This window comes from Prunus persica, chromosome G4 (assembly GCF_000346465.2).
Source record: "Prunus persica cultivar Lovell chromosome G4, Prunus_persica_NCBIv2, whole genome shotgun sequence".
In the NCBI taxonomy this organism is placed as follows: domain Eukaryota; kingdom Viridiplantae; phylum Streptophyta; class Magnoliopsida; order Rosales; family Rosaceae; genus Prunus; species Prunus persica.
This window is the reverse complement of record NC_034012.1, coordinates 7,789,247-7,816,275: the sequence shown is the minus strand read 5'-3', so window position 1 is coordinate 7,816,275 and position 27,029 is coordinate 7,789,247. Positions and strand designations below refer to the sequence as shown.

Genomic DNA, 27,029 nt, shown 5'->3' with positions numbered 1-27,029 from the left:
ACCCCCCCAAAAAAACCCCCCCCCCCCCCCCCCCCCCCCCCCCCCACTGTGGATGCTCTTAGTTTTGCTGAAACCCTCTCCTGATTTGATTAATGGTGGAGACATCAAGTTGGTGGTTTGTTATTAGGGAGATTCACTATTATACCCAATATAGGAGCCCAAATTATATTTAAAAAAAGGACTTTAGAAATACATCCAAAGCTCATTTACAACATAACAAAGGCTTTTAACTTCTTTTGAATTACAAAATTGCCATTGATATCTTAAAACAAACCCAACCGCAAAACCTCATAAATAAAGCCCAAAACACTCAATAGGGCATCAAAGTAATTTAATTAATAATCAAAATTAAATTCAATAGGGCTAGTTGTCATTTTTTAGGTGTTTTTTGAGTTTGTTTATAGAAATTAAATGATGTAGGGTGTATTTATAGTTTTAGTGCTAAGAATGGGTATATGACTAAATATCTCTTGTTGTTGGTATCTGTTTTGTGATTAGTTAATTTGTACAAAAATTTGTTGATTGCCTTAGAAATTTGCTGCTAAATTTTAGATTGTCATTGTCTTAGTGGCTGTATTCATTGAAGCCAATTTGGTTATGGAAGTAAGGGTAAATTACTCAAATGGTCCTCAAACTAAGGGTAAATTACTCAAATGGTCTTCAAACTTATACTCGATTTACATTTTGGGCCTTCAATTAAATTATTTGTTCAACTGGTCCATCAACTCTATATTAATCGCTCCATTGATCCTACCGTTACATTATGTTAATGTTACTGTCAAATGTAAGGGTAAAACCGTCCATAGCCATCCTAAGTTCCCCAAATAGGTGAGAAAGTGGTGATACATAGGTGATAAAGTGATGATACATAGGTGATACAATGGTGATAAATAGGTGATACATAGGTCAAAAGTCTTATTTGTCCCCACAAATGTAGCATGTGCTGCTCACATGACTAAATTTAACAGAAAATGTAACGGTAGAACTAAAGCGTTGATTAATAAAGAGTTGGTGGACTATTTGAACGCATAATTTAGTTTACGGACCAAAATGTAAATTGAGTACAAATTTGAAGACCATTTGAGTAATTTACCCATGAAAGTAATGTACAAGGAACCATGGGTTTCTTAAATGGCTTTAGATTGACTGCCTTAGAAACTTGCTGCTAAATTCTTTGCATATTGACAGCAACCTATATGAATTGTGGGCTATCAGTGTGTAAAATTGGAATTTCATTAGTTATTTGAACTGTTTTTCTATTGGATAACGTCTCTTTTCCAGCCTCTCTTGACTCTTCATAAAATTTTAAGTAATAAATGTGCTATGCCAATTTTCATTTCCTTAATTGTGCATACTCGAGGCTTTCACTGTGAGTCGTATTCTGCTCAGTTGGATGATTTGGACATGTAGAAATCTGAATAGGCAAGGGAAAACCACAGTACAGTTCACAATCATCCAACTATATGGCTCTATCCTCCTTCCAATCTAAAGATAAATGTAGATGCTGGTCGATCGGCGAACGAGTTGAAAAGTTTGCAATACAAGATGTTGATAGCCTGAGAGCTATGTTTAATATATGGACAAGTCTACTATATATTAGGGTAACACTTTGCTTGAGCCTTGCAGGCAAGGCAGAAAAGCTCAATAATCACATATTGTTGTAGATGATATGCCTTTTGTGGTGACTTGACTTCAGCCCAGCCTTAATTGGATGTCAAGGAGAAAACCTTACTTGGGCATCAGATGACACCTGTGAAATGTTATAGTTCAAAATCACCTTGTTAAGTTCCCATGGTCATTCTGAATTAGTGGAAGTATTATTGTTATCAATATGCTATGGCCAATCTACTCTAATTTCACCAGTTTCCAAGATTCGCTAAATTCAAATGTTGACGTATATATAAATGAACACTATTTATGTTATTCCTAATTCTTGCAAATGAGAAATAATTCGTCAAAATTAGTAAAAATTAAGAGAAGGAGCAGAGTGTTTTTCTTTTACCCCTACAAGGCGCTTGTAGTTAAAGTAATCAAGTGTTATACGCTTGTAGTTAAAGTAATTAAATAACATTTGAGATCTTGTGTTCGAATACTCCATCTCTGAATATTATTATATAAAAAAATCAAATGAAGTACTTTATGAGTGAAGATTCAATGGAATCCAACGTTGTGACATAAATATATATATATTATAAAAAATGAATATTTCGAAGCATACGTGGCCATGGAGTAAAGATTTTTCAATTTTTTGCTGCAGTTAAACTCTTGATACAAATAGAAGAAAATCAGAACCCCTTATCTAATTTACAAGTTTTTCCAAAAAGAATGTGGCATTACATTTATACAAAAAAAATTCTTTTTATAATGAGACATTGACAAGTATTTGTACCTCGTATACGATAATGCTGTCGGAACTACAGAATCAGTTCAAGTTAAATGAGCCAATACAAATCAGACAGCTTCAAGACCCAAGTATTAGCACATAGCCCCCCACACTATGCACTATTTCCCACCAAACTCTCTTCCCCACAAAAAAAAAAAAAAAAAAAAAAAAAAAAGAATGTTAAAGTTCATTAAAATAAGCGCACAAGCTGTTAACTTTACCAGCTTTAATTTCATTGGTTTTTTATAGCAGCAGCAACCACTCTGCTGCATACCAGCAAAGTGGCAATCCCAGAGGCTTTTGAGCCGATTCTTGCTCCAATTTGGCTGAATTTCTACTTGGGTTGGTTTGTTTAAAGGTGCTCTGTGACTGTGAGGTTCTGTTACAAGAACCCATTCCAGCTCTGCCATTACTGATCAGTGAGCTATCTTCTTTTAACTCATTCTATGTCTTTGATTTTATGTTCAAATCATTTTTCTTTATTGCATGAGCTGATGATTGTTGTTCTCATGTCTGAAAAGGTTTGCTTTTTTGGTTTCTGCTGGGCTTTTGTTCTTTCTTCTTAATGAATTCCTTGTTATGTGTTGCCTGTGTGATTGGATTTCTGGAATCCGTTAAACATGGGTTGAAAATAAGTTTTTCTACTATGGGTGTAAAAACTGAAACATTTTGGTCACAAGGAAGGTACAAGTTTCCATAGCACCTGGTCTTTCAGCAAGCTTCTTTGATAGCCTCCACTGGTTCTGCTATGTTTGGTCGGTGGTGAAGCTTAAGAGGCAAATGGAATGTGAAAGATTTTTTATTTTTTTATTTTTTTAGAGTTTAACAGTGAATGTCGAAGTGAGTCTTAGTTTGACATTATTTTTTAGAGGGTTTTACATTATTTTTCTCTTCATTTATTCCATTTTTCTAGGCGACCAGACATAATTGGGGGGGATTATCATGCCTTTGTCAAATTTCATTACTCAATTTAAGGATTTTTTTTTAGTCTTAATCTTCATATGAATGATGCTAAAAAGTTGGATGGTGCTCCTAAAGTTGTTTCAGGGATTAGAGCACGCCTTTCGTGTATGTGTAGTGGAAAACATCATAATTATATATAATGGTAGACTTTTAAGTGTATTAACCCTGCTGTAGGTGGATGTTTCATAATCCACATTTTCATTTTGGGATTTCACCATTAAAGAAGTCATTAGTATATTTTGAGGCATGTCTTTACTTTGCAGTCTATACTCTCAATTGCGGATTGCATGGTCCACCCATTCCCCATCATTTCTACTGGACTTGTACTGGCTCACTTCATTTCTGACTATAAGTTTAACATGTGTTTGCAGCCTAAACTCTCCCTTTTTTCCCTGCTTATAAGTTATAATATTATTACCTTAGAATTCTCCTCTTAAGATTTTTCATTGTGTTATCGTGTTAGGCTAACTGGAAAGATGGAGCGGACCAGATTTAATATGAGGATGCGTTGTTCTGGTTCAACACCATCAGAGGAGTCAGTTTTAGATCTTGAAAGAAACTGTTACAGTCATTCTAATTTGCCTTCCTTAAGTCCACCAACACTTCAACCTTATGCATCAGCTGGACAGCATTGTGAGACCAGTGCTGCTTACTTTTCATGGCCTACCTCAAGCCGATTGAATGATGCTGCTGAAGAGAGGGCAAACTATTTCACTAATCTACAGAAAGGGGTCCTGCCTGAAACTCTTGGTCAATTGCCAAAAGGGCAGCAAGCGACTACATTGCTTGAACTGATGACTATAAGGGCATTTCATAGCAAGATTTTGCGGTGTTACAGTCTTGGAACAGCAATTGGGTTTCGTATTCGACGGGGTGTGTTAACTGACATACCAGCTATTCTTGTCTTTGTTGCCAGAAAGGTTCACAAGCAATGGCTCAGCCCGATACAGTGTTTACCCACTGCCTTAGAGGTCAAGAAAAAAATGTTAATTACAATTTAGTTATTCATTTAATTATTCAACAATTACTTTTTTGGGATTATCGACACCTGTTCCATATGATTTTATTTGTTTTTTAAAGTACTCTTTTTAACTTAAGCAGGGTCCTGGAGGTGTATGGTGTGATGTGGATGTTGTAGAATTCTCATATTTTGGTGCACCTGAGCCAGCTCCCAAAGAACAATTGTACACAGAAATTGTAGATGATTTGCGTGGAGGTGATCCATGCATTGGCTCAGGTTCTCAGGTATGATTAGGTTACCTTCCAAGCTTACCTTCTTCCTATGAACTAATATAGGGATGGGAAATTGGAAATGCACTAGTTTTAACCTTTTTTAACAAAGCATGGCCATCATCTTTTGTGGAATTTCTAATATACGACAATAGTTAATCAAAAAATTTGAACTAGTTATTTATAAATCCAGCCTTGATTGAGGTTTCTTATTCTTCTATCTCATGTACCATGTCATTTGTCATAGTATTGAATCAGTAAACCAAATTCAATGGCATATTGGGTTAAGTCGAGAGCCAGTAGCTTGAGCTTAGAACAGTCAAATGTTAATTAGCCTTCTCCTGTTAAGCTAGATTTATTGAAGTGTCACACTTCTAAAATCTGGTACACTAGTGTTAGTTACTTAAGTCAATCCATATCTTATTCTATTACTGTGTACTGCATCACTGTTATTCCATCTTATTCTGGTATTCTTTTAAATCTGAATGCTGGTAAGTACTCTGTTTCTTTTTGCTTGTATTCAAGGTGGCAAGCCAGGAGACATATGGAACATTGGGTGCTATAGTAAGGAGCCAAACTGGCAATCGGCAAGTTGGTTTTCTCACAAATCGGCATGTTGCAGTTGACTTAGATTACCCAAATCAGAAGATGTTTCATCCCCTACCTCCTTCACTTGGACCTGGGGTATATCTTGGGGCAGTGGAGAGAGCTACCTCATTTATCACAGATGAGCTTTGGTATGGCATCTTTGCTGGAATTAACCCAGGTAAGAAGGATTCAAAAGTTGGTAATAGAACCTACATTGCTTTTGGAGATGGATTCTATTACATTCTTTCTTCAGAGTGCTCATCAATCCAAATTTGAGTAGCTTGACTTTGTTACTTTGACCAGTTGGTCAATGGATGTCTACTTAGCTAAGTTGATCAAGCTCTAGTAAAGATATTCACAGATTAAATTTAAAGATTACAAGCAGAATATTTAATATTGCTGCATCAGTTTTTACTTAATCTATTGTTCTATAGCTTCACCTGTCCCAGCCTTTTTGATGCCTGGCAAAGACATCAAGATGGTGCCAAATTGCCTGTTTAACTCATGTATTGTATGCTTGCATGCGTGTTGCATGTCACCAGTAAACACTATAATGCTTTTACCTTGAGTCCTGTTTTCTCTTATTTGTATCTACTGATGATGCCTTAGGCACCATGGTTGGGGATGCACTCGCCCTATTGGCCCATTTCAACCTTTTTTTAAAAATCCTTTATCAAAGTCTGGCACAACATTTTGGTAATTAACATAAAATTATGTGGTTTGATTATTTAATGGTAAGGCTATCTTTCCTTAGGCTTGCTAATACCAGAGACAGACACATTTTTTAAAAGAGAGAAGGAAAGGAAGGAAGAGAAACACTTATCCATCCGGATTTCATGTTATTGCAGAGACATTTGTGAGAGCAGATGGGGCATTCATTCCTTTTGCTGATGATTTTGACATGTGTACTGTTATTACATCCGTGAAAGGAGTAGGAGAGATTGGTAATGTTAAGATAATTGACTTGCAGTCCCCAATCAGTACGCTTATTGGAAAGCAGGTGATGAAGGTTGGAAGAAGTTCTGGCTTGACTACTGGAACTGTATTGGCCTATGCCCTCGAGTACAATGATGAGAAAGGCATATGCTTCTTAACTGATTTTCTTGTTGTTGGTGAGAACCAACAAACATTTGACCTTGAAGGAGACAGTGGGAGCCTCATAATATTAAAAGGCGAGAATGGGGAGAAGCCACGGCCAATTGGGATCATATGGGGTGGTACTGCTAACCGAGGCCGACTTAAATTGAAAATTGGTCAACCTCCTGAGAATTGGACAAGTGGAGTTGATCTCGGACGTCTTCTTAAACTCCTTGAACTCGACCTCATTACAACTGATGAAGGGGTTAAAGGTTTGTGCTTTGGGATTGCCTTTATTTGCTGGTTCCCCCTTAATTAGTACTTGCCAATTTTCAACTTTTTATTTGTAGTTGGTCTGCATATTCATTCTGATTTTCTGCGCTCATGTTCCTTGCATATAATTAAAAACTCAAATTTGTGGGGTGCATAGACTAAGATAAACCTTTAAACTTGGATGCATTTATCATTTAGAGTTCGACAAACCCTCATAATATTAAAATATAACAGTATGATTTCTCATATTATTATTATTATTACCATTATTACAAGGGGAGCAATGCATTTATTCTCATGGTTGAACTTGAAATGAAGTTTGGCATGATTGCTCTTCAAGAAGCTGAGACCATATGCGGATATACGATCAATGAAGATAATGCACAGATAAGGAAAACTGTGCTCATGGGTAATGTATTGTGATGTATGTCAAAATGATGGTGAAGAACAATATTTTATAATGTTAATACAGACAAATGAATACATATGATGTACATGCCTTAATTACAATTCTATGTAAATGTTACCTGTAGTGGCAGTACAAGAACAAAGGACTGCTTCGGCAACAGCAATTGGCTCGACTGTCGGTGACTCTTCCCCTCCTGATGGGATGCTTCCAAAGGAAAGACCTGAGGAGAAGTTTGAGTCACTGGGTCTCCAAATTCAGCATATCCCTTTAGAAGCTGAACCCAGCAGCTCACTGTCCTTGGTGGAGACAGAGTTTCATCTGGAAGATGGTATCAAGGCGGTTCCTAGTGTTGAACATCAATTTATACCAAGCTTCCTCGGAGGATCCCCACTACATAAAAAAAATCAGATGGGTAGAACAGTTTCTGAGAATCTCTCGTCACTGAGGAATGGTTGCGACGAAGATATTTGCTTTTCACTGCAGTTGGGCGACAACGAAGCCAAGAGAAGACGTTCAGGTGCTTCGACCAGTGCTGAAGAACCAAAATGAACCTGATTACTACTGGCTTAAGCTTGGCGAACCAACCCATTTTGCATGCCAGGAACCCTATGTTAAGATTTGCTAACCCTCAGTGAGGTATTATGTTGCAAGTATAAATTTCAAGCTCAAACAACGTGCATGTCTGGTTGACTTGGGTACAAGTAAACATTTGTAATTTTGTTATAGAGCAATTGTGATCCAGCTCTCATGTTGAGCTTTTGAATATGAAGCTTTGGAGTATGGACATGCCATCATAATTTTGGATCCAATACTCCTTGTCACCTTAAATTTGTTTTTCTTATGATCTGTCGGTATGAACATCAATTTTTACATACGAAAGCGAAACCCCAAAGTGGAGAATTCGGGGAGAAATTTTGTAGCGGGACTGTTGCAGTGTCACGTAGTGTTACTTCTTTTGTGAATACTTGTTAAAAGTATAAAATCATCTCGTTATAGTATTAGTAACTCCATCTGGCAATTTTATTTCCCCAAAAAGGTCAAGGTAATAAAAAATATATAAAAAAAGAACTACCAGCGCGAAACAATACTTGACAAAATTTGCCACCCTGACCTCGTGAAAGTTGAAAACCCTTGTTAATAGAGGCCTCTCACAAACATAACATAAAACCACTCTCTCTCTCTCTTGGCCACTCACCACTCTACCAGGGATTTATCTAGGGTTTCGTCTCTGTCAGCCATGGCGAAGCCAAGCCGAGCCCGTCGCTCGCCACTTTCAGGCTCCGGTTCTGACTCATCGTCACGCTCCCGCTCGCGTTCGCGCTCCTTCTCAGGCACTGACTCGCGCTCCAGCTCGCATTCTCGCTCTCGATCTCGCTCCAGGTCCTTCTCTTCCTCCTCTCCGTCCCGGAGTGGCAGCTCTCGTAGCCGAAGCCCTCCCTCCAAAAAAAGGTTCGAATTTTTTTATTTTGCTCGTTAATTTGACACTCTAGGGTTTTGTATCTGCTGTTTGGTTGCCTAGAAAGTGCGGAGAAAATTTATGAAGGAAATTTAACAATTTATATGAGCGTGGACATTTCGTCACAATGTATGGGTATATTTTTTAAGTTGGCAGGAATTAATTCTGGTTGAAATAAAAAATATTGAGACTTGAACACAAACTGCAATTATGAGTTGATTAATTGGAGAGGTTAGAGCAGCCTAACATGTAATTTATATTTTTAACCATGCACCCTTGTTTTTTCTTTTTTAGTCTTTTTGTCGTGTTTTAGTTTAATTGCGGAATTTCGTATATTGAGGTTCGCATTAAGATATTTTATTTTCTGATGCTAAGTAAACTGATTTATTTTTCAGTCCTGAAGTTGCTAGACGAGGTCGTTCTCCACCACCACAAGCTAAAAAGGCATCTCCACCCCAAAGGTATATAGTTTTAGCATTGTTTCAGTTTTTCCTTTAAATATTTGCGGGTTGTAGTTTTTACTACTTTGGAAATGAGTTTTCTCTTAGAAACTTTATTTTCAACTTGATACCCGGGGTCTTGTTGGTATTGAGTTCGGGCTGGACTTCATTATATTCAGATCATACATTTGTCTGGAGTACATCCACTATGTTTCCATTCACAACCCTCATAAATTTCATTGTATGTGAATGCACGTCTCATATTTGCTAACACGTTACATTTCAGGAAAGCTTCTCCAATTCGCGAGTCACTTATTCTTCACATTGACCAGCTTACAAGGAATGTGCATGAAGGCCATTTACGAGAAATATTTTGTATGTTTTCTTTTGTTTCTTTTAATATTTGAATTATTTTTGCATCATGAGAATTATGTTGGTTTAATACACGTAATTCTGGAGTCGATTCTAAGCAATTTCCATTTACAATTTTTTTGGACATCATAGTCTATAACGTTTGCCACATTGCGACAATTTAAAAAACTAGCCAGAGGGAATGAAAATTTTAAAATATTTATAAGTGTTTCTCTACCTTATAAGATTCTCAGATCAGCCTCCAGGACAATTTGAATTGTTATATCTTTTGAAGTCTTATTCTTTCCGGAAAAAAGTTTTTGTTATCTTTGTGCAAAATTTCCAAAGGACCTATTTCAAGCAACTGTAAAAAGTAGCTACTATGACTTCAAAATTAGGTGCCATTTGTCTTACAAGTATCTTGTACTCTGCAGCACTGATCCTAAGCTCAGATTTGAATACCTATGTATGAAAAGTTGTTACATCATTAGCTCATATTTTTGTTTTTAAATGTTCAGATGAACTGGGTTGTAGGCAGTGTATCTCATCCAATTATATATTTTTTGTAGGTAACTTTGGTGATGTTGTCAAAGTGGAACTGGCAATGGATCGTGCTGTAAGTCCATGCCAGATTTAATTCTTGATTTTGACGTATCTTGTTTTGGTACAATTGTGTAAAGCTGGTTTTTTTTTTTTTTTTTTTCCTGCAGGTTAATCTTCCAAAAGGATTTGGATATGTTGAGTTCAAGACGAGAGCAGATGCTGAAAAAGCACAGTTATATATGGATGGCGTAAGTTTTCTCGAAGTGTGGGAGTATAAATAGTTTCTCTAATCTGACCATACATTGAATATGATGTGTTTAAATACCTTGTTTCAGGCTCAAATTGATGGTAATGTAATCCGAGCAAGGTTTACATTACCTCAGCGTCAGAAGGGGTCACCGCCACCTAAGCCTGTTTCCGCTGCTCCAAAGAGAGATGCTGTGAAAACTGATGGTGTCAATGCTGACAAGGATGGACCGAAGCGACCAAGGGAAGGTATAATCTTTACATTTGATACTTTTTGTGACGTTGCATATGTTTTTGTCTACGATGTGAATGATAATTATGACTTAATGATATCAGCTTCTCCTCGTCGGAGGCCACCTCTCTCACCACGAAGGAGATCCCCTGTAGCTCGCAGAGGTGGATCTCCAAGACGACTGCCAGATTCTCCACCACGTCGTCGTGCTGGCTCTCCTGCTCGTCGTGGTGATACTTCTCCAAGGAGGAGGCTTGCATCTCCATCTAGAGGTCGTTCTGGATCTCCGCCACCAAGGCGACGTTCCCCTGTTAGGTATGTGCATTGACTAAATTTTGCATCTTTGCATGTTAAGTTGTTGAGTTTTTGTGAATAGTGTTTGACTAATTATCTTCTGGATATGACTTCTCCAAGAAGGATACGTGGCAGTCCCATTCGTAGACGCTCTCCTTTTCCTCCAAGGCGCCGGTAATTTTTTATCTTTTTTCTTTGGCACTTCAAACTCTTCACAAATTAGGGGCTTCAAAATTGAAGCTATCGCTTTTCACAGACCATGAATTTCTGTGGAATTAAAAAAGACATACTACTTCTGGTCATATTTTACTGGTTCTTCCAGTGGACAATGTTAGTGAATGCATATCGATGCCATCGTAACAAAAGTATTTCTTCCAACAGTTTTGGATGTTATCACCTTGCAGATAAAGTTCTGGAATGTATTTATCAAAAGCAATGGGAAGCGAAGATTGTCGAAGCTCAAATAATTTTGATAAATGAAAAGAACCAAATGAGTAACATAGATGACCCCTTTAGGTTTTTTTGATAAGTAGGACAGCTCCTAAAAACCAATGCTTTCAGCATGGAATTTACATGCACAGCCATGCACCACTTTTTAATACTAATCTAGGTGGCTCGTCATGAATTGCAACAAAGATTGATGTCACTATATCAAATGTGCTTATAAATACGAGTTTGTTAGGCTGGTTTTTATTTTCTTTCTGGAAATAACTTTGTTGGGTTATTTTGAGTCTACACTTTAGGTTTAATCTTATAAAAATATTTAATTCTTCAGTTCACCTCCTAGACGGGTTCGTAGTCCTCCCAGAAGGTCTCCAATCAATCGTAGGCGTAGCCGGTCTCCTAATCGTAGGCTTGCTCGATCACGATCAAGGTCAATCTCGCCGCGGAGGTAACATTAAAATATCCAAGTCTTATGAAGTCTAGCTTTTTGTTTGAACTGGATCATTGTTTATTTTTTTTCCTTTTTTATAATTTCATTTCGTGATTGTTCTTTACCATTTTCATGTTCTCTATTTGTTGAAGATATTAAATTCATTGAGTTCAGATATTTATAATATTTATTCATATTTTGATGCAACTAGTGTTTGACATGATGTGTTGATGTATCTTTCTTGAGGAGGGCAGTGGTTTGTGGTTGAGACATTCAGTTGATGTTGTCGACCATTTCTTTAACTTATTTTAGGTCGTTGGTAGTTGTAATCTATCTTGCTGGGCGATTGGGTAGGGTATGAAACATATGATGAGTGTGCATGTGCTCATTAGGTGTGTCGAATACAGAACTTTATTATGTTGAATGAATAATGAATGCATAAAGTAAATCTGGTCTGTTATTTAGTCATATGGATTACTTTAAACTCCTGGTATCTCGATGTGTATTGTTTACTATATATGTTTTGATAATTATCTATTATGTACTATTTTTTGCCCCTTTTTAGATGAGTTAATGTTTTTCATTTATATTGCCAAAATACCTTTAAAAGTTCTTAGTCTGTCATGTTATTTTGAAGGAATAGAATATGTTTTATATCTTGTTTAGTTTTTTAAATTACTGACTTTCCCTCATTAATTTCCTGTCATGAGTTTGTTATTACTCTGGAGTCTAATGGGCCTGCATTTTTTTGTTGCTTGTCTTTGACCAGAGGTCGAGGACCAGCTACTAGACGTGGGAGGTCGTCATCATACTCTGGATCACCTAGTCCACGGAAGGTTTGTGTTTGTTAGTTAGTTTTTTTTTTTTTTTTGGACGAATGTTTGTTAGTTTGTTTAGATAGAGAGCTTAGCTTCTGGGATACCGTACACGGGTTAATTCTTGCAATTTGCAGGTACCCCGAAAGATATCTCGTAGTCCAAGAAGGTAATGTTTTTTATCAATTTCTTTTTAAAGTTTTGATCTGAATGAGTTTCACTCCATGTTCGTTCGAATCTATTTTAGGATCTCACCATCATATGAATTTGCTTGTATTTGCCTATGTCCTTTCATCTTTATTGTATATTATTTGTCATGAATACCTATAAATGTCTTATTCGTAATCTGTTTACGTCTGAGCATTTTTCTATAGCTTCATTGGATACATGTTTATCTACGAAATTTGTGCTTAGTCCTTGTTTTTTAACTTAAAAAAATTCTCGTGTTTCTGTGGGACTGGTGGGTTGTTTGGTTTTTAAAAGATCTGGTACTTGGCTTTAGCTTCTTGTTCTTATGGTGGAGGGTGTTTTATGCAGGTCTTTGAGGAGAAGAAGCAGTAGCAAGAGCAGCAGCAGCAGTTCACCTCCTCGTAAGCCATAGGTAAGTGCTCTCTCTCTCTCCCCATAAATCTTTATCTTTATTCTTTTATAAATCTTATTTTGGTTTCATTGATAAAAATCCACATCTAATCGTATTGAAAACACAGTTGGGCTACGTTATTTAGATTTAATACCTGTTCTTATGCAGTAGCTTAAAAAAGATAGCACATGATTTCTGCGGGCTAGGTGGATTGTTGATGATTGGTGTTAGCTTGTTCTAATGGGAGGGTGCTTGTTGTAGGTCTTTTACGAGAAAAAAGCAGTAGCTCTTCCCCCTCCCTCTTGCACTCAGTAGCGATGGATATGTAGTATCAAGATTCGCTTAGAGTAACTGATATTCTCAGAGTTCATATTTCTTTTTGCGTTGATTATGAGCCAACAGGGTCCAGTTGTGCTATTTTGGGCTAATCTTTTAGTTGCTTAACTTGTTTATTTCCATGACTCTATCCACATAATGTGGGAACGAAGTATGTTGCTTGATTGAACGTTGGTAAAAATCTATTGTATAAACAGATGTGTATGATATGAATTTATTTTTTTTTTAAAGCAAGGTGGTGTCATGAATTGCATGGTTGAATTCTCCAAATTTTCTGTCCCGATAAAATTGAGGCAATCTGATTTAGTGGAAGGAGAGTGATTGTCCGCTGTTTTTCCCATCGTTGGTCAAACTGTCCAATATTTTATGGTGACTCCAAAAAATAAAAACATTAAAGTTATTTGCTGCATTAGTTTTAGCCTTCAGTTCCCGAAAGATGTAAGTTAACCTTGAAGCTACAAGTGAAAACTCGTTTCGTTGTATAGCATTTCTCATAAGAGCACACAACATTCATTACATTATGGAGAAAAAGGGAATTTGTGCGATGGATGGTGAATGACAAACCTGATTGCTTTCCCATTGAAATCAAACGTATTTTGCTTTTGAAATATAGAATCTGGCTTAACTTTTTGAAGAAAAAGAACATGGCCATGAACCTATGTTATTATGGATCCTTCATGACTGTCAAAACACTGATTGGACAGGTCGTGATTTTAGCTACTGAGCATTTAAAACTGTCGTGAACACAAATCTCCCAGATTTACGATATATAAGCTTTGCAAGTGATTGCACGTATTTAACATTTATCTTTTAATATCTCGTACATGATGATGCACTACATTTTAGAAACAATAGAAAGAAAAAAGGGAAGTTTATTAGGAATGTAGTTACTACATTTTGACCTAAAATTATTTTTCTTTTCTTGTTCTTTAACAAAAAAATATAAAGAAGAAAACCCGATTTTCTTTAAACCAAAATAAAGGAAAAACGAAAGGATAAATTGGGCTGATCAGGAGGAGAGTGTAGAGTGGTGGAGTTGCGTAAAACCCAACCCAAAGCCCAAAGTTCCCAAACCCAGATATGCTTTGATACCACTAGATACCTGCTGCTGCTATCTATCTAGCGAGTATATTTTCTCTCGTCTTCAAAATTCTGTGCAATCGTACCAATAGAGCTACAATGGCGGTGCTCATTACGCTGTCTTTCGCCGGAGGTGGCCCCGGCTTCCGATTCGATGCCCTCCAGAAACTGGGTCGACTTGAACCGAAGCTCTGTCAAAGTTCCACCAAGCCTTTTTCTCATAAATGGTTCCACTGCAAGTGTTTTTGGCAAGAACCCAGAAGCAAGAACCTAACTTTGAAGTCAAGGGAATTGCGAACATTGCGTTTGGCTCGTGGGAAAGAAGCTGAAGATAGTTTCGCTTCGGTACGTTATTTCGTTTTTCTGTTGTCAAATTCATGTGAGCTGGTTTTGGTTTCGAATTGTGTAGCTGTTTAGTTCCAAAAAGAACAAAGTTATGAAACAAGTTTTGGTTTGGCGTTGTATTAGAATGAATATTTGAAGCTTACCTTGTAGATGCTCTACTCAAGTAAAAGCCACAATGATTTTCCATTCTGTCTTCGATATCTTTAATTGTATTGAATCTGTCATACAAACACTTATGAATTTCAGTTGTGGTCTCACTGAAATTCCTTAATATAGATTGCTCCGTTTTCTCCTTTTAGACTTAGTATATCAAAAGCTTCTTGGTGAAAACCTGGCTGAGAAAATATCTCCTTTATGTTCCTTGTTGTGCGTGAGACCTTGACTTCTTATTTGCTTGTTGAGGGAGTCAAAGGGTATGATTATCTCTCTTCCAATTTTGGCCAGTTTTAGCGTTCCGCTACGAGTTGGTCCATGCCAAATTTACCTAAAGGAAAAGAAAAAAAAAAGTTGTAAATCTGAACCTTGACAGCTTATTGCTAATCAATGACATTGCAGAATGTAAGTGAAGATACCGACGATATGTTTGACGACTTATTGGATAGATATGGAAAAGTGGTATATCAAAGCAACGACAGGATGTCTCCTAGCACAGAGCTTGATGACGATGCTGAAAGCTTATCATGTAAGTTCATATCACAGTCAATTTGAGCAAAGACTCTTTGCAGTGTGACAGATGTAGATTTTATTTTGTTTTTGTTTTCCTCTCAATTTTGACCATAATGTTGCATAGGTGTTGATAAAATATTCTTTCCAGTTTTCATGTATTACTCTTTGGCCGTATGAAACCAAACTTTCAAAGTGCTTGATATGCTTACTGTATGCAACTTATTAATAATCTCCTGCAATCTCTTTAGTTGCTGTAGAAGTGGCCAGTGTTGCAAATGATGTAAAAGCAGGAGATATAAAGGTCCTATTTGTGAAGCCTCTTGTGTATTGGACTCGATTTTTTATTATTGCCACAGCATTTTCCCGTCCGCAAATTGACGCAATTGGGTATGCGCTTCACATTTAAGTTTATGATTGTTTATGTTCGATTTGCATGCTAAATTATGAGACAGACTTGGAAGCAATATTTGATAGACTTTTTATGCCGCAATTTAGGTCCAGGATAAGAGATCTGGCAGAGACAAAGTATGGAAGAGTTCCATCTGGGGACTCAAAAGCCAACTCATGGACCCTGTTGGACTTCGGTATGTATGATTCCTTTATTTTCTTTTCTTTAAGTAAATTTCAGGTTAGTTTTGTGAAAAATTTCCTTCAAATTTCTAGCTGCAATTGGACGACATTGACAACTTGACTTTGCAAACTAGATGTTCACTTAATTATGGTCAACTGGGATGATACCTGTGTACTATGTTCCACGTATAAGGCTTTTTAATCTTTAGGACTCGTATCACTTGGTTGTCATATCGAAGCAAACCAACCTTGTGACGCTGGGGTCCTTGAGAATTATAATGTTGTCAATATCAGGAATTTAACTCTCTCTCTCTCTCTCTCTCTCTCTCTCTCTCTCTCTCTCTCTCTAGCACAAATAGGGATCTGGCAATATGCGGTTGGTGTGTCTTTCTAGAAATTTTTAAACCTGCATGCTGAAAAGTTCTTTAAGAATTCTTGATCTTACACGAAATTCTTGACGCGTGTCTTAATTCCAGGTGATGTTGTTATTCATATATTTCTTCCGCCACAACGAGCTTTCTACAACTTGGAAGAATTCTATGCTAATGCTACGCCCGTTGAATTGCCTTTTGAAAACCAGCCACCATTTCGAGGCTGAGAAAGGCCTTTAATTTGCCCGACAAATCAAACTGAGTGCTAATGGGTGCATTGGATGGCTAGAGCGGCTCTTTGAACCTCTGCCAGTTTTGGACTCTTGTTCTACTGTCTCATTTGCAGAGTGACAGAATGGTACTGAACAGTGTTTCTGGGCCAGCCTGATGTTACTTTGGATGCCAATTATGAGAGGAGCAATAGGCACGGTATAATTGTGCAAGCATCAATGCGACTTTACATTCTAGTTATGGTTCTAAGGAGTGCTTCTGTTTCCTCAGGGCTTCGGAAAGGCCCGAGGCTTGTATATGTAATTGACCATGTTAAGAATCTTGAAACACTGCTAGTCAGTGTCATCATTTTACATATTTATTTACGGTGATATATAAGTAGCATTTTCATCTAACCCTGTGTGTTAATCACCCTGTAGTTTTCCTGTTAAATTTGGATATCAAGAAAAATGATATCCTTAAGACGCATGCCACATGCATCTGTATATGAACCAATGAAAACTTACTTTGGTATGAAAATTCTGCAAAAGAGTTTATTGATCTCCAACATATTTAATACTATTTCCATATTTCTATTGTAATCTGCCATTAAACTGACCAGCGGATCAGGGAAGCTGTATGTACACAACAACAACAAAAAAGAGTACATGATAAATTTACAGCAAGATTCTGTTTCTCTCTCTTTATTGATCTATAACTCACAGTTCCTGCCTCTGTGGAAAGCATTCGAAATTCGAATAAACACTGTAGTATTACAGCATCAAAACCAACATGATATGGGAGGTGCAAATAAAATTCCAAAATCCCCCTCCACTCCTATCCATATGATCCTCAGCTCTTCACTGATTCCATTGCCTTTTTAGAGTGCAGCACAATTGATATAAGAGCAGATGAAGGTTCCACATCCATCTTGTTCACCTTGTCAACTATTGAAATGAAGGAACATAAACTTTTCTCAAGAATGCCTATTTACAAAACAGAAAACTGGAGTATGAGTAACGATTGTCATCCCATGAGAATCACATGTGAAGGAGGACCACATGCTTCTGGTGGCCATGTATTGGAGATTACAGGTACTAAAGGTCGGCCAGGAAAGGCAAGCCGAAAAGTTCCTGCAGAAGAAGATGATGAATATTAGTTCACATAGTAACCATCAGTGGAAATAGGGAAAGGACAAAGGTGCAACCCAAATGACCTAAATTAGGGAAAGACATACAACACAAAACTAACTGTTCAATTCTGTGTCGTATTATTGAATGGCACTTACAATTACAATTAACCGAGTGTTGACTGGCCTGTCCTGGTTCAGTTAGACTTAACTCCATTTCATGAGTAGCTGTCCAACCAGGTTCATATGCTTCAAGGAAACCAATCTTTGCCTTATTGGGTAGATCATGGGGATGAACAAATGGCACTCCATGTGGCCACCCAATCTCCATTCTTATATTGGCACATGGGCTATCAAGTGTGAGAATATGATTCTCACACTCCTTCAGGTTGCAGAACCTCAGCTTGATTCCCTTCTTGTCTGCAATGTCCTGAACCCTTTCCTTCAGAACTCTCTGGGCCTCAAGCCTTAATCTCTTGGAAGGTGGCAGAGGTTTTGATCTTGAATCATTCTTCCTCCTCCTTAACAAAGGCTTCATAGATCCTGTACCAGCATTTCATCGATCCAAGGACCTGCTGTTAAAAGCTTCTCACTAAGAGCTACTCACACAGAGAACACACGTAATCCAACATCAACAGGATTCATGAGATGGAGAGAATTTCTAGAAGATAGAACTAGATTGAAGATCCTTGTTTCTGACAACAGGAATGCAAAAAAACTATTAAGTAGACCCAAAAGCTAAGGTCTATAATTATATTTCCCTTTTTCTTTCCTTTCACTTAAAATCAAATAGCATTTAGATAACAGAATATCAATTATACAACACCCTTCTAAGAAATATTAGAAGCCATATTCACTGATTAAACTTATTTTTGGTGTGTCCACCTGATTCAGTGAAAAACCAGTCCTGTCTAAAAGAAAGAAAAAAAAAAAAATCTTTGACGCGTATATGACAAGCCGGAACAATGACGAACAGACAACCAAAGTAGTTATGAAAAATATTAAAAGTAGCATTCACGAAATTAATCTATGGTATATAAACAAGCAGCCAATGGTAAAAAGATTAAATGCAGCATACCTTCTTGGGTTGCATGGAAATTGAAACTTTGAAAACTCTGTCTGTTGAAAAGTTGATCGGTTGGGTGAGATCTCTGCATAAAGTCATCGACCGGAACTGGCAGCTGGAACTGAGCTTCAACTCCATGACCAGCATCTCTCATCTCTGAACAACTGAGACTGGTCATGGATTTAGGCATGAGTTTAAAAGCCAAAGAACATCGGCCAAACAAGTTGCTCTGCATATTAGTAGTCTCTGTTCTTTGCAGTGCAGGGTTGACATATCCAGCAGTTGCCTGATAGAGTGCAAGGCCAGGGTAAACAATAGCTTCTTGGGGACCAAGATCTTCATCCACAAGAACCCAACGACCCTGAAAGTCCTTTATGTGCAGACCTGCCTTGTCTGACTTGACAAGAGATATCAAGCTTTTGTCAACTTGATGCTCATGGTCAGAAAACATAACCAACTGGCCATCCTCTTGAGTCGTAAAATTATGGTGTTGTGCTCCCTGAAATGATGGTCTTGTATGACAGCAGACAGACAGTACTGAAGAAGATATTTCCCCATTTCTTAAGGGAACATTATCAAGTACTTTAGTAAATGGTGAGCTCCGCAAGTTCAAATAGAAGCTGATAGCATCCAATATATCCCGAGCTGCCTTTCCAAGCAGTGAAAATATATCTGGTAAACCTGCTGGAGGAAATTCCATTGTGTTGTTGGGCTCTAAGGGAGTGAGTCCAGGTCTGTAATCATAGGTTTCTAGCCACAATTGAGGATCTGCATAATAACCGGAAGTCTTGCACCAGTCACGAGGGTCATTGGTATTAACCATATCTGCAGCTGGGTATGATGCTTTTTGGTGGAAGTAGAGGCGAGCCGAATCTAAACCAGATCTCAAAAGAGCCCCATCACTTACTGGAAATTGAATGATGGCAGCAGAATATTGAGCTAGTGACTGCGACAAAGTTGAAACAGATAGTTTGTATGAATCTGATGGAAGACCTTCAGCAGGAGCGAGATCAGTTAGCTTCACACGACCCAGAGATGGCAGGACATTACCTGCCATGAAACCCTTCTGGTATACTTGCTACCTGATTTTGAAGAGAGGTATGTAGCAATCAACAGCATAGGTTACCACTGAAATAACTCATAAATTAATAAAATGAAAAAAAAAAAACATCATTATTCATCAAGCAAGATCTTTTTCTTCTTCTGTTTTTTTTCCTTAATGAGTATTCAGAAATCCCTTGACCCTTAAGTTGAAACCACAAGAACTGAACCATCTACATATTGTAAAAAATGCACATGAAGCATATACATATGAATAGATACATCATTTTACATAGAAAAAAGGCTCTCCTAAAGTCCTTAAAAACAGTCTTGCTTCTCATCCTCCGGTACGTCGCATGCCGCAGGGACATCATTGACATATGTGAGTCATACTTAACTAGAAAGATCAGAACACATAAAAGTTATTTAAAGAAATAAAATTGTTTTCATTAAGTTTTGAATATCAAAGCATCTACATTTATATATGACAGGATGACATAATAAGCTCCATAACAGTCAGAAAATTGAAGGTGCTAACCAATATATGCCACAATGTCATCTAAACTTAACACAAACGTAACTGTGTGGTGAAAGGTAAAAGGTAAAGGACTGTCTGATTCGAAAAATAAAGAAAAAGAAAAGGTAAAGAGCTACAAAACTGAAGACTATATGCTAGAGCATAGACCGGAGACACCAGAACAAGCTTGCACCCATATTTCTTTTAACCATAATTCCCTATAGGTAGTCTGGCTTGATACAGAAAAAGTGAAAATCTTTATATAAAAAACCTGGTGCAACGATGAGCCTGTCCATTGAGATTTATCCAACCGTTGAAATGTTGCTTTTGTTTCGAAACTTATTTTCCCTCAAACTTTTAACCAGTTGCCAACAATTTTTAGCTTCAATTATAGTACCCATGAAGCAATTCATTTCAAAAAGTGACAAAACTGGACAAATTTGTTTCCTTTATTTCATGTAATGTAACCAAATGGTTTAAGAACATGACAAATTCCTAATTATCAAAACAAGCCCAAGAATACACAGAGAGAGAGAGAGAGAGAGAGAGAGAGAGGAGACTGACCTTATTCAAAGAAAATGTTGAAGAAGCCTACCCAGAAATTTTAATGCAAGGAAGATTAGGGTTTTACAGAGGGAAAGAGAAGAGAAGAGAAGAGAAGAGAAGAGAGGTTATGTGAGAACAGTGGTGTTCTTTTTTAATTACAATTTACAAGGAACATTTGATTTGATGATGTGATGATGATAACGAAAACTTGGTGAGGTGGAAATTTTGGATTTTGAACTGACACAAGAAGAGTCGTCAAATGCCATCTCAGCAATCGGCGGCGGGACCTGGTGGATCGAAGTCCTCCTCCTACCACTGTCTTCCAAAACACTTTTTACATCTAAAAATTGATGGAAAATGCTTTCCAACTTGATTTCTTTTTTCCAATTTACTCAAATCTGGCAGTGAGGTAGATCACTAAGGAGTATAGCCGAGCGGCTATACTCGTTAAATATACGACAAGTTCACCTCACCATACCAACGCCAACGAGGACAATCCCTCCCTCCCGAACTCCGCCTTATTCTCTTCTCTCTTCGCATTGACGACATGGTGGAGCTGTCCTATCATGGAGTTTCTATGGTCTTGCCAACAACAAGGTTCGGTTTTTAGGCCCCAATCTCAAATTCTGACTTTTTATTTCTGGTTTGGTTCTTCTTGGGACTTGATAAATCTTTATGCATTCAGTATTCATCCATTGATGGTTCTTCTTGGTTGGACTGCTTTTCATTCTTTGGATATTGCATTTCTGTTATAGATTTTGACATTTGCTCATGCCCTCTTGTTTGCTGAGAGAAAAAAAAATGAATGGTTTGTCTCCTCCTCCTCTTGCATAGGAACACAAAACCAACCCACCAAAGAACAGAAAAAATAAATAAATAAAATTATAACACCACCTCAAGTGAAAAATCTAATTCATTTAAGCTTTTATATTAGTTCTTGTATCAGCATCTGTGTTTCTGTAGTGTGAACTCCAACTCCAAAGAAAAAAAAAATTAAAAAATTAGAGGGTGCATTTGCTAACGCATGGGTTGGGAATCTCTTAAGTATATTTAACTTTTCAAACTGACTTCAAAAGCACCAGATTAACAAACCAACATGACATATCGTTTATCGAGCCTCCATTAGTGTAAAAGTGATTTCATTAGCTGAAAATGCTTTAGATGAAGGATCGACTTCGAGTTCATTGAGATCCCTTTCACTATAAAAACCAGGTTTTTGAGGTTGAGGCAATGACCCCTCACCACTCAACATTACAACTGCAGCTGGCATGCTCGGTCTATCTGCCGGGTTACGCTGCACACATAAAAGACCTACATGAATTGATCTCAAAACTTCATGTGGATCACTGGAGTCCCCTACTGATGTATCAAGCACTTCAATGGACCTGCCTTCTGTGCATAGCATCCATGCCTAAAAGAATTAGTCAAAAGTTCAAAACAGTTGTGATTGATTAAAAGAAGAAACAGAAACAAGCAGTGAGTAAATTTTTTTGGGCATGACAGTTGACACTAACATGTCCAAGAAGGTTGAGGCTGTGGCCTGGATGAGTGAATCCTCTGTTTCTCTTCCCACTCACTATCTCTAGCACCAACACACCAAAGCTATAGACGTCAGATTTTGTCGAGTAGAACCCATCAATTGCATATTCTGGGGACATATAACCACTACAAACCAGTCAATCAAGAACTAATTTAATAAGCAAAATAAGTATACCATATGTACGTATTAGTTCTTTTGTGATATATACTTACTATGTTCCAACCACTTTCTTGGTTTTTGCATTTGTTTCATTTTCTGCAAAACTCCTTGCCAGGCCAAAGTCTGAGATTTTTGGGTTAAATCCACTGTCTAATAAAACGTTACTGGCTTTCAGATCTCTATGAATTACTCTCAGTCTAGAATCCTGATGAAGATAGAGGAGCCCCCGAGCAATTCCATTAATAATGTCAAAGCGCTTGGGCCAATCTAGCATCATGCTTTTTCTTTGATCTGCAAAATAGCGTAGTTCACCAATGTTCAAATGTCCATCATGCTAACATAATCAAGTTTTGATCATACTCAAACACACAACAAGACATGTTTTTATTCTCTGAGCTAAATCCTAATTGAAAAGGAAAAAACTCTCAAAAAAGAAGCAAAAAGGATGTGTCAACAGTCATACAACTGTTTTACTCTAAAAGCTTAAATTGTTAGGGAATATTCCAACAAAGTACATCAAGCTAACAAATTCCTTATGTGCACACTGCACGCAGAGGGGCATAAAAATGCATGTTGCAAGAAAGAGATAGTTAAAGTCCCACCCTACACCTTGCAAACCAACAAAGAAGTGAACTAAAGAAGAAGGTTTTTGAGTGGTCAAACCAAAAATAAAGAAGTCTAAGCTTTTGTTAGGCATGAACTCGTAGATCAGCATCATTTCATCTTCTTGAATGCAGCATCCTAAAAGCTTCACTAGATTCCTGTGCTGAAGTTTGGCAATATGTGTAACCTCATTCTTCAACTCATTGAGTCCTTGTGTAGAATGTTTTGAGAGCCTTTTCGCAGCTATTTCTTGTCCATCTTTCAGTGTACCCTGAAATCCATCAGCCACATATCATGACCAAAATTCATACTCTGTAGTTTGCAAACGTTCAATATACTACTTGTATCCATGATCCTGGCCGAAACGTGTGGAAACTGTCCAGCTCACTGTAGAGAGGACTACATATGACTTTACCTTGAAGACTGATCCAAAACCACCTTCTCCAAGTTTACTGTCGTTTGAAAAGCTATTGGTTGCACGAACAACAGCAGCCAAGTCAAATAATGGTAATTCCATATCTTCCTTTTGGCTGGACCTCGGTTTTCCTGTGAAGTATTCAGTGAAGTAAATAATGTAACCTGGAACTGAAACTGAAACTGAACTACCTAGCTTATAAAATAAAGGGGCAACAGCAAAAATTCCCTATAGAACTGAGCCTACATAGAAGATGGAGGGGCAGAATAGTAAAAAATTAAATAGCTTACCATATTTTTGGTGCTGCTTCTTCCACACATATAATAGCAATGTTAGCCCCAGGATCAGCAGTACAGTAGACAACACAGTACTGGTTACTATGATTCTCACTTTTTTCACATTGGATTTAGAGGTTTTAGCATTGGTGTCTGTATTGCTTCCTTGATCTAGGAATGAAGTATTTGAAAGCAGAAACTCGAGGAGTCAGAGATCAATAAAGAAGAACTTAGGTACTGGATTGTTTCTGAGACAATTCCAAAGAAATATTTTTCTTATTGTGTCAAAAGTTTTCTGGCTTTATTTTGTACTCTACACTGCCTTTAGGCACATGTACTGTTGGAAGATTTCTTTCTTCATTTTACTTTGTTTTTTTTTTCTTTTCCTTTCAAACTTTGTTTTAAACAGCAAGATAATTCCGTACCTAGTTCTGACGCAGCCATTCTTATGTAAACATCTTGCCCATTTCCAGTGGAATATCTTATATCAATCAGGTCGCTGAACCACAGCAAGCACCCCCTTCCTCCATCCCGGACATCCAAATTCGCAAAAGCAGTGCAGGAGCAGAAGCTGTTCATGCACATCATCTCACATTCCTTGAGGTTCATACTTGAGTTATACCAGGATTGTTCTGTATTTGGCAATTTCATCCCAGAGTACTTCTTAAAGATGTCTCCACTGCAACTCGGTGGAGTCTTTCTCACACAGCCATATGACCAATCCACCAAGTCCCGGTCTTGTCGAAAGTTCGGTGTAAATCCTTCCAAGCAGCCACATACTGGGGAGTTTTCAACACTGCATGCACCATTTGGACCACATAGTCCATAGCTGTCACAGATATCAACCTGTGCTGTTAGATAAAGGACCCAACCTTGGTTTTCATCACTCCAGGTGTAGCTTTGCAGAAGCCCATCTTGAGTTAAAGCCAGCTTTGAAAGAATTGAACTGTTGAGAAGCTTATAACCATAATATACTTCTTCATCATCATCCAACACAAAACCATATGTGTTTGTATGGTCTGAATTTAAATTATGCATCCCACTAAATTGGATCCCATTCCATGGTCCAGTCCGATACTTTATAACAGAACCCTCCCTCACAATTAATTCATGGTATCCATCAGGTCCAAGCTGATATGTATAATTTCCTGGAGAAGGATCCTGGGGGCTTTTCCATGGTGTAAGATGCCAATTGAAACCTGTGATTTTGTTCCTACCAAGCTTCATACCCGGTAGTAATGTATCACCTGGGTAATCAAAACTCTGCCATAAGTATTTCTCAGTGTCATTATGATCATTGCCATCTATCACAACAAGATTTCCCGAATCCAAAAGTTTTCCCACCGGATTCTGTGCAGAACTTGATGTGTTGGAAGACCAAACTGTAGTGTTCTTTTGGTCAACAAGGACAAGAATTCCAGGGCTGCTTACCTTGAGTACACCTGATGAACCTGTGAGGGGTGTGTCTCTGTTGGCAATCCATACAATGGTGGCAACCGGTATCTTCTTGTACCATATCGCCACGTACCGGCTTTTTGAAGCACCGGCGCTGAAGAATCCAAGCTCAAAGGTTGCCCCTGTCGAAACTACGGTCTCACCATCTGCAATGGACTGAAATGTGCTTGTGTCTTCTGCTGTGGAAACTATTATTGCTGTTGTGATGAGCAGCAAAGAGGAGCACAAAAGATGCAACCACATATTATATAAAAGCCTTCCCTGGATTTTCAATTTTCCAGCCATTCATATATGAGCTCTTTCTTAAAAATTTCTATGGCACTGAGCTGCTTTTTTGTGGAATTTGGAAGACCTCATTGGTTGGTTCTCCTTAGGCCCTTGCTATAGTTTGTGAGATTAGATCTCACTTTCACAAAGACTCTGTGATAATATATATAATTCCTATTTATTGACCACTATTGTATAGTTAGCAATGCAAGCAGTCAATCATCTTCTAGTTCCTCAATATTTTACACTTTGAATGTATTGATTTGGTACCCTGTCATTTTCTTGGGATGAATTGCCTGCTAAAAGAAATTCATTGACTCTCATCAGGGATCCCCTTTCACAACTGGAGCAGAATTCATATCGCTTATCATTGTCAACACGTTATCGATACATTGTCAACAATATGAAACTAATTTTAGATGCATGATTGAATGCAAATAAACTAAATTTTCTCCAGCGTGAAATGGAGAAAATTCTCCTCAATCAAATGTAGACTGCCTTTAAATTTAGTTAAGAATGGATCGTTCCTCTAGTAGAAAAATCTAAAAATTCATTTCGTGGTCATCTTGGAGACAACATTATTTGAAACTAGTGTCATTTTGGATGATCCAAGAACTGGTCTACTCACTCGGTCATTCTTCCATAATCAAATATACCAAATTTGAACAAGTCTTCTCATCCAATTCCCTCACTCAAAGGAAGCTGCAATTTTCTGATTTGTATACTCTTTGGCATTATTGTTCGAGTCTTCCCATCCCTTTGCTCTCCTCTTTCAGTTTTTCTTTTTCTTCTCAAGTTGTGAACCTCACATTTGACCTCAATAGACAAATGCCCAAGGGAAGTATGAATAAGAGCGTCTCCAACTGGGGAGGTGCTGTCCAATAATTTGACACACATTTCATTTTTTCCAACTCTAAAACACTAATTTAACATCATGTCATATCTTTGTATATATATAAAACAAGGGGCCATTGTAGTTAAATTTTCAAATAACCCAAGTTGCTCTCTATCTGTGTCCTATACGAAAACTGAGGGGTAGAAGACTAGAAAACAACTTACCATCTTTCTGGTGCTGCTTCTTCCCAACATAAAAAAAACAGAGCTACACTCAGGAGGAGTCCAGGAGATGACACCATAGTGCCTACTATGATTCACACTTTCTTCACATTGGATTTAACAGGTTTAGCACTGAGTCACTGACTGTTGTATAGCATGAAATATATTTGAAAGCCAAAAAAGTGAGAAGCTAGAGTTTGCTAATTGTGTCAAAAGCCAAACTTATAGAGTAACAACCTTTGTGAATACAAGCGATTGTCTAAACTACAAGTTGAGGGGGGTTTCTCACACACACACACACTACAAAGGTGCCATTGGAGTTTGAACCTGAGACCTCTGGTCTGCAAGTCAAGGCCCTTTTCTACTAGGCTAGATCCGTTGACAAGTAACAATCTTTGAGTTTGTTATGTTTTGACTATAATTTTTTGTGCATGATCATTAAGAGGTGCATAACTCCCAATTGGGTGTTTCATGTCCAAAGATGTTTCTTTTTCTCTTGTTTTCTTTTCAAATTTACATTAAACACTAACTTTTGAGATTTGAGATGGCTCCATACCTAGTTCTGATGCTACCATTCTAATAATTATATATATCTTGCCCATTTTCTTTGAAATTTCTTATATATCAA

The 27,029-nt window shown here is 37.6% G+C and overlaps 5 protein-coding genes across 11 annotated transcripts; 3 read left to right on the top strand and 2 right to left on the bottom strand.

Moving 5' to 3' along the window:
• Window positions 2,233-7,751, top strand: LOC18779059. Its single transcript, XM_007211324.2, has 6 exons — window positions 2,233-2,802; window positions 3,810-4,317; window positions 4,448-4,591; window positions 5,102-5,342; window positions 6,013-6,513; window positions 7,048-7,751. The coding sequence occupies exons 2-6, from the start codon at window positions 3,823-3,825 to the stop codon at window positions 7,470-7,472; spliced, it is 1,806 nt and encodes a 601-aa protein (XP_007211386.1). The 5' UTR covers window positions 2,233-2,802; window positions 3,810-3,822; the 3' UTR covers window positions 7,473-7,751.
• Window positions 8,009-13,358, top strand: LOC18778714 (serine/arginine-rich splicing factor SR45). 4 transcript variants are annotated; one of them, XM_020561838.1, is made up of 13 exons: window positions 8,009-8,372; window positions 8,775-8,840; window positions 9,106-9,194; window positions 9,740-9,786; window positions 9,881-9,961; window positions 10,049-10,208; window positions 10,296-10,506; window positions 10,606-10,659; window positions 11,261-11,377; window positions 12,129-12,195; window positions 12,312-12,343; window positions 12,712-12,775; window positions 12,926-13,358. In XM_020561838.1, exons 1-12 carry the CDS (start codon window positions 8,161-8,163, stop codon window positions 12,773-12,775), a joined length of 1,200 nt encoding a protein of 399 aa, XP_020417427.1. In that variant the 5' UTR covers window positions 8,009-8,160; the 3' UTR covers window positions 12,926-13,358. The 4 variants fall into 4 exon arrangements, with proteins under 4 accessions (XP_020417427.1, XP_020417426.1, XP_007212306.1 ...); XM_020561837.1 differs by having other exon boundaries at window positions 12,923-13,358; XM_007212244.2 differs by having other exon boundaries at window positions 8,010-8,372; window positions 13,016-13,358.
• Window positions 14,131-16,748, top strand: LOC18781148 (protein Iojap, chloroplastic). The gene is made up of 5 exons (XM_007211873.2): window positions 14,131-14,515; window positions 15,071-15,197; window positions 15,430-15,568; window positions 15,677-15,765; window positions 16,228-16,748. The coding sequence occupies exons 1-5, from the start codon at window positions 14,270-14,272 to the stop codon at window positions 16,347-16,349; spliced, it is 723 nt and encodes a 240-aa protein (XP_007211935.1). The 5' UTR covers window positions 14,131-14,269; the 3' UTR covers window positions 16,350-16,748.
• Window positions 16,903-20,984, bottom strand: LOC18781370. 2 transcript variants are annotated; one of them, XM_007214356.2, is made up of 4 exons: window positions 20,650-20,984; window positions 18,540-19,609; window positions 17,621-18,004; window positions 16,903-17,465 (listed from the first exon to the last, which is right to left on the bottom strand). In XM_007214356.2, coding segments are annotated over exons 2-4 (1,431 nt in total). In that variant the 5' UTR covers window positions 19,585-19,609; window positions 20,650-20,984; the 3' UTR covers window positions 16,903-17,463. The 2 variants fall into 2 exon arrangements, with proteins under 2 accessions (XP_007214418.1, XP_020417425.1); XM_020561836.1 differs by having other exon boundaries at window positions 16,946-17,465; window positions 18,540-19,655; window positions 20,650-20,937.
• On the bottom strand, window positions 21,530-25,612 carry LOC18778301 (G-type lectin S-receptor-like serine/threonine-protein kinase At4g27290). 3 transcript variants are annotated; one of them, XM_020561833.1, is made up of 7 exons: window positions 24,049-25,610; window positions 23,639-23,794; window positions 23,349-23,479; window positions 22,994-23,204; window positions 22,384-22,621; window positions 22,146-22,296; window positions 21,530-22,042 (listed from the first exon to the last, which is right to left on the bottom strand). In XM_020561833.1, exons 1-7 carry the CDS (start codon window positions 25,361-25,363, stop codon window positions 21,740-21,742), a joined length of 2,505 nt encoding a protein of 834 aa, XP_020417422.1. In that variant the 5' UTR covers window positions 25,364-25,610; the 3' UTR covers window positions 21,530-21,739. The 3 variants fall into 3 exon arrangements, with proteins under 3 accessions (XP_020417422.1, XP_020417423.1, XP_020417424.1); XM_020561834.1 differs by having other exon boundaries at window positions 21,898-22,023; window positions 24,049-25,611; XM_020561835.1 differs by lacking the exon at window positions 21,530-22,042 and having other exon boundaries at window positions 22,175-22,279; window positions 24,049-25,612.